The sequence below is a fragment of the Aedes aegypti genome, unplaced genomic scaffold, assembly GCF_002204515.2.
Source record: "Aedes aegypti strain LVP_AGWG unplaced genomic scaffold, AaegL5.0 Primary Assembly AGWG_AaegL5_hic_scaff_682_PBJ_arrow, whole genome shotgun sequence".
Taxonomy (NCBI): Eukaryota; Metazoa; Arthropoda; class Insecta; order Diptera; family Culicidae; genus Aedes; species Aedes aegypti.
Genome location: NW_018736365.1, coordinates 10,725 through 17,485, shown reverse-complemented (window position 1 = coordinate 17,485; position 6,761 = coordinate 10,725). Strand labels below are relative to the sequence as shown.

The window sequence follows — 6,761 nt, the reverse complement described above, 5'->3', positions numbered from 1 at the left end:
AATTGCTATTTACCCTTTTTTTATAATACAAAAGAAAATACTAATAGGTAACTCTTGTTTCCGAGTTAAACGCGTTCGATATCATAAAAGAGATTTAGATACAAAAAAGGATTAAAAGGCAATTTGATCAATCATTGAGCAGAATTTGCAATCGTTTTGTTGCTTCAATCGTTTAGATTACATAGCTTTCATATTACATCGCATCGATTACATCGTATTGTGTACGTTGAATATAATACATCGGAAAAATTACATCGATCACGTTCATTACACCAATTGCCCGCGAGTACGTCGAGCTGTGTAATATTCCACAGCCGAGGGAATGACTTGGTTGCAGCAGTTTCGATGTAATATTCAACAACTTTTTTTGCTGTGTAGTCACGAGGGCATGTACGCCCAATTCTAAAATTAATGTGTTTGGCCGACAGGCCAACAGATAGCGGTAGTGTGTAAACGTCAAACGCGAACAAAAACGATGCGAGCGCTGCGGGTGGCGGATTGGCCACCTACCATATTTTTGAATCGAACGTTAAAAAAGTGGTCGATGGACAATGATGAGAGTGTGACGTCTGTTTGTCTGTGCCGGTAGTATTGAATTTTCAACCAAATATATTTTTTCCATCCTCATGCTCTATAAAAGTGTTGAACCGTAAGCTATCAGATAGTGCGTAACTTTGTGGAAATATTGCATTCCTAAATTATAAATTTTGTATTTTATTTTATTGTTACATTTTTCAATTTTTTGACTTAGGCCGATTTGCCGTCATAAAAGTCATAGAAATTTAAATTTTAGTTCAATTTCAATTAAAGGCCCAAACGCAATGATAGCGGAACGGCAACGGAAAGCGGAACCGGTTCGCCAGCATGAACTACAACAAGCTTGTCTACTCAGTGTTTGTTCAATTTTATTCGTTGTCAGCTCAGTCGAGATGGTGTGCTTCATGCTGGCGAACCGATACCGCATTCCGTTGCCGTTCCGCTATCATTGCGTTTGGGCCTTAAAGGCCCAAACGCAATGATAGCGGAACGGCAACGGAATGCGGTACCGGTTCGCCAGGATGAATCACACAATCTCGACTGAGCTGACAACGAATGAAATTGAACTAAAACTGAGTCGACAAGCTTGTTGAAGTTCATGCTGGAGAACCGGTTCCGCTTTCCGTTGCCGTTCCGCTATTATTGCGTTTGGGCCTTAAGGATCATTATAAAATAATACATGAGGTATATTAAAAGATAAAAAACATAAAAATCTCAAAAAAAGGTTTTGGTAGTTTTGCCCGACCATTGTACAATGGCTTTTAGGGCGAGATCACAGATTAGGGTGATCAAAGTATTTTGGACAGACCGTTATGCGTATATAATTTGGCCATTTACGGCTAAATCAAATAGAGGTAGCCAAATTATATACTCGTAACGTTCTGTCCAAAATACATGAAACACCCTATGCGAGAACTTTTCATTCAGTTTTTGGCAGGGGGGGTATACGCAACGAGGTTCGCCTACCGTTCATGTTTTGTGGGTGTATTCGTTTGGCTCACAACGCTGCTAGGCATCCCGCTGTTTAAGTGTTGAAATGCATCAGCATTAGCTGTCTGGCATGGCCCGCGTTCCACCTGTGCTGTTTGGGGTCGGCCCGCGTGAGAGATGATGCTGTTTGGGACGGCCCGCCCGAGAGATGATTGTTAGGCGAGCTTTGTTTGTAGTTGACAGCCGTACACCCACCCTGGTTTTTGGACATATTTATCCGTTTTGTCCCTCTGTGCCTCATCGCCTCGAACCGGTTCAGCATGCGCCCGATGGCCCGACTAAAAACTGCTGAATGCTTACGTCACAACTCTCGTCGTTGACTGACGTTTCGTTTCTGTTGTGGATGTCAACTCAGAGCAGAGAAAACACAAAAGAAAAAAAATCTTCCGTCGTTTCGTTTGTATGCGCGAGTGAGAGTGCAAAGGAAGAAAGTTTTTACAAAGCAGCAAAAGCGAATAATCATCATTGCTGTTGGAGGTGGTGTTTTTCTCCGCGAATTCGAAAACCGATTTTTTCCACTCGCGTCAGCAGATTCCGTATCGCCAGGAAAGCATTTTATCGCGACGCGTTCCCTTCCGGACCCGCAACGAAAAACATTCCACTGAACCGTGACCGGAAGTGATTTTGAAACTCCAGCAGAAAAGGGGGGCGTATTTTTGGAAGGCCCCAAGCGTTTGTGTGTCACCGCGAGATTTTTGCTTTCTCAGCCCTAAGAAAAAGCGACTCTTCCTGATTCTGGTGATTGATAAGGGAACGAGAATCGAAAGCGCAAGGCAAGGAAGCATAACAATCATTGTTGGATATTGATAAGCCATGGAGTACGAAAGCGTAGTGCTGGTCAAGCAGGAAGTGTTCGTCTACAAGATCCCCCCGAGGCAGAGTAACCGTGGCTACCGGGCCGCGGATTGGAACCTGGGCGAGCCAACGTGGACCGGCCGATTGCGGATGGTGTCCAAGGGGAAGACGCTGGCCGTCAAACTGGAGGACAAAGTGACGGGGGCACTGTTTGCCAACTGTCCCATCGAGGCGTACCCGGGAGTGGCCATCGAAGCCGTGTCCGACAGCTCCCGGTACTTCGTGCTGCGGATACAGGACGATAATGGTTAGTACGGGTGGGAGGAAAAGGGGAACTGGAGGGCTGGTAGCGGTTCACTTCTTTTGAAGCCAGTCGTCATATGTCGTCCTTACACTACTAACAGGGTGTCGACTAGGTACCTGAGAAAATACTCAAATGTCAGGGAATGGCTTTGAATTCTAAACCCGACCTGGAAATCATGAAAAGTCATTTCATTTGGGGTCAGGGAAATATTACAAAACTACATCCCCGAGATAGTCATTTATGACATGACGCAAAGGTATAGTGAGGACTTCCTTCGGAAGGGAAGTGAAGCCATTGGTCCCGAGATGAACTAGCCTAGGGCTAAAACTCTGGCTAATAAAGATAAAAAAAAACAATTGCAATATTCCAAAACATTATCGAAAATAAATTTTCAAATAATATCTAAACAGGTTATTCCAGTATTAATCTGATAAAAACACCTTTTTTCAACTTGATGGTGAATGTATATGAACAAGAGCAACAGTCAAGGTCTGAAATGCTCCCGAATAATGAATTCCAAATGTGGTAATTTACAGAAAGTATATCATTTTGTGGGACCCAGATGGCCGTAGCGGTCACGACTGCCCAAGGCATAGAATATTTTCGCGCTTGCCACACGATATACATACACGCAAAAATAGTTTATTGGCTCAGTGGATAATTGTGGGAGTGCTCATAAGAAAACTAAGCAGAAATACAATTTTTTTCCCAGTTGGGAAGTCAGAAAGAAAAAAAAGAAGATCAGGTATCAGAAGGCCTGCTCCAAAGGCACGTTCCCCACCAGTTGGGAGATTTTTTGTGCCATCGCCATATTTGAGCCTAATTCATCATCTACCCGATGGGAGAGGAAAGGGAAGGGAAAGTTAGGAGAAATTAGGAGTGGGGTCCCTTGAAGAGGGAAGCAGTGTTGCCACATTTTTTTCCGAATCTCATCTGTGTTTTCAGCCGAAAAAATCTTTTTTATCTTAAGTCAACCTCCAAAAATCTTAGTAAAAATCTGTGTTGTTGAAAAATCTAAAATTGACTTTTTAAGGCCAAAAAGAGCCTTCGCAAACGTATTATACAGGGTGATTACTTTATCCTGTCAGTAAAATAAGTTATCATACAAAAAAGATGGTTGTATAAATTTTATTTAGCAGTGTATATCCATTTTTGGACATCTATAACATCTGTCTTCGCTATACATAGATAACATTTTTTTTACCTCAATTTCCAGTCACAAGCGTTGTTTCAGAAGCATTATTGTTAACACGCACGTTATTCAGAAGCATATATTTTAACCAAAAAAGACATATTTTTTTTAGCTAAAATTTTCCATAATCAGTCTATTCCCTAGTAAGTCTAGAAGATTGTGATACCATGCTGTTTCAATCAGGCATTTTTTTCAGCGGAGTTTAGTCTAAAATACATATCTGCGGAAAACGTGCGTGCCAGGTGCAATGCCTTTAAAACAACACATATGATGATGATGATGATTATTTAGCCACCATCAGCGCAAGGATTACCTATGGCTGCAGAATCATACCGGGATGGTATGATCTACCTGATGGTTTGTTGTAGCAGGGCTAGTTAATATCTTTGAAGACCTGTGGAAGACAACACTAAGGCTGTTTTCTCATGACAAAAGGCTGGCGACCCCACGCACTTTCATCCAGTCAACAGTTCAATTAACTCCCTTAGGCTACCCCTCCCCAATACCCAATATATAGTAATATATCATATATAGTGTTATTAAAGTATCTTACCTTAAAATTATAGAAATAAAGAAATTAAAAATTATACTCAGCTTAATCCAAATAAATAAAACAACACATATGACTAAAAACTAAGGTAAATGAAAAAATATTTAATCTTTACTTTGTCAAAACAAACTTTATAGATGTGCTAAACAGGATGTACACCGGAAATTAAAATTCATACATACATCTTTTATCTACGATCATTTACTTTACTGACAGGAATTAGTAATCACCCTGTAGATGTATTTGGCATGTCAACCGTTATAAATTTGAATTTATTCTACCAAAAGTAAGTTAAAAATGCATAATTGTTTCTAAAAGTTACAAAAAACTTAAGTTTTTCTTAAAAACTTAACTGAGTAATGGTATTTCTGCTCTTTATCTTCCAAAACTGTGTCCTCAATTTATGAAATATCCTAAAATCTTAAAAAATTTTTTTATCAAAAAAATCTGTGATCTGTGATCACAGATACAGTGAATCCACAATTAAGAATCACCCACATTATATGAATCAGCTGCCTTTAAAGGACAAAATAACAGTAAAAAATAGCACAAAACATCACGGAAACATTTTCGCTTATAATTTATTTTGAGTAAAATTGTTTACGTGATTTTTTGTGTTGATTTTTGTTGTTATTTTGTCATTTAAAGTCAGCTGATTCATAAATTGTGGACGATTCTTAATTGTGGATCCACTGTATCTGTAGGCAAGATCAGGAAAAAATCTGTGTAATTACAGATAAATCTGTGTATGTGGCATCACTGGAGGGAAGATCGCATAAGCGAAATGAGAGCATGTAGCTCCATATGTGTTCGAACAGCGCCCTTAAAAGGGCACTGCAAAACGCATGAGCGTAAAGAGAGCCTATAGCTCATTACCACAGCAGGTTAAGAATAACAGAATTCCTGAAGATTCAGACTTCTGAATTCAGTTTCACTTAATAAGTGTTTACCAAGTAATTGGAATCACAATTTGCGCAAAAACTGGACAGTACATTTTAGGTGATACGAAGTTTCATAATCGGAGTCACAACTATCACACACAAATGAGTCAGCGCACTGAATATTTGCCATGTGATAGTCGAGTCGGCAGTGGCCTGTCAACGCTCTGACCAAGAGACTGCAATTCTGCTTTGACAGATTTGTTAAATACTTCGCCACCCTTGGAGATGGCTCAGTAATGTACAATTTTGTTTGACGACACGACTCAACATTATTCCAATATTGCTTGTGCTGAGTTGCCGCCCAAGAGTTTATCTGAAGCTTCACCCAGCAGTTCACAATTGGAATAGCTGACTCAGGGCCAATGAAGTCATGTGATGTTCCATCGCGAGCTAGCTCATCAGCCAAATCATTTCCCCCGATGGAAGAATGGCCAGGTTTACAGAGTTGACTAAATTTAGTTCCTCAATTTGAGTTCGACATGCGATAACAAGCTTCGACCTTGAGTTGACCGAAGCAAGAGCTTTTATAGCATCGTGACTATCTGAACAGAAGTATATGACTTTACCCATTACGCGCTGTTGAAGTGCTGATTGCACTCCACAAGCAAATATTTCCGCCTGAAAAACTGTGCAGTTTTTACCAAGTTAGTAAAACTGATTCAGCCTTAGCTTACGAGAATATACACCTGCACCAGCTCTACCTTCAAGAAGGGAGCCATCAGTGTAACATACTATATTGTTTGAAATACTTTTTTTTTCAAATAGCCAGACGTCCACTCCTCCCGTGAAGGGAATTGTGTGGTAAATGTCCTGTAAGGAAAGTGACAAGCAATTGTGAGATCACTTGGAGCAAGAATAATTTTGTCCCAATTCATCAAAAGTGGAAACAACGAAGTGTGTGTAGATCTACGATTCACTGGATTATTCTCCAATAGATCCAGAATCCATAAACGGTAAGAGCAAGAAAGTGCTTCTTGTTTAAGATGTATCTGTAGTAGCGCAACGTCGAAAAATGCTCTACGCTGGGAGTCGTAGAGAACGTACCAGACATCGCCATTAAGCACATCCTTTGGAGATGGCCCAATTTTGAATGGATTGTTCTCACTTCGCCCTTTTGCCACCACACAAGACATCCATATGCCAATATTGGTCGGACAACTGTTGTGTGAATCCATTTGGTTTGAGGACTCAAGTTTTACCAAAGGTTCGCCGGCATTGACCGAATGCCATGCAAGCTTTTTTGATTCTGAAATCAATGTGAGGTGTCAAAGAATGTGGAATCTAGAACGACTACGACATACTTTACCTGATCAGTTATATTAATCTCAATGCCAAAAAGACGTAAAGGTCGAATTCCATCGCGGTTTCGTCTTTCTGTAAAAAAGAACAATAGATGTTTTATTTGGGTTAACCGAGAGGCCATATTGGCGACACCAACTCTCGACTACCTGA

The 6,761-nt window shown here is 40.4% G+C and overlaps 1 protein-coding gene across 1 annotated transcript; it reads left to right on the top strand.

Moving 5' to 3' along the window:
* The first annotated feature begins 1,854 nt into the window (after window positions 1-1,854).
* LOC110681301 (NECAP-like protein CG9132) lies at window positions 1,855-2,640 on the top strand. Its single transcript, XM_021857059.1, has one exon. The coding sequence runs from the start codon at window positions 2,341-2,343 to the stop codon at window positions 2,632-2,634; it is 294 nt and encodes a 97-aa protein (XP_021712751.1). The 5' UTR covers window positions 1,855-2,340; the 3' UTR covers window positions 2,635-2,640.
* Window positions 2,641-6,761: the final 4,121 nt, after the last annotated feature.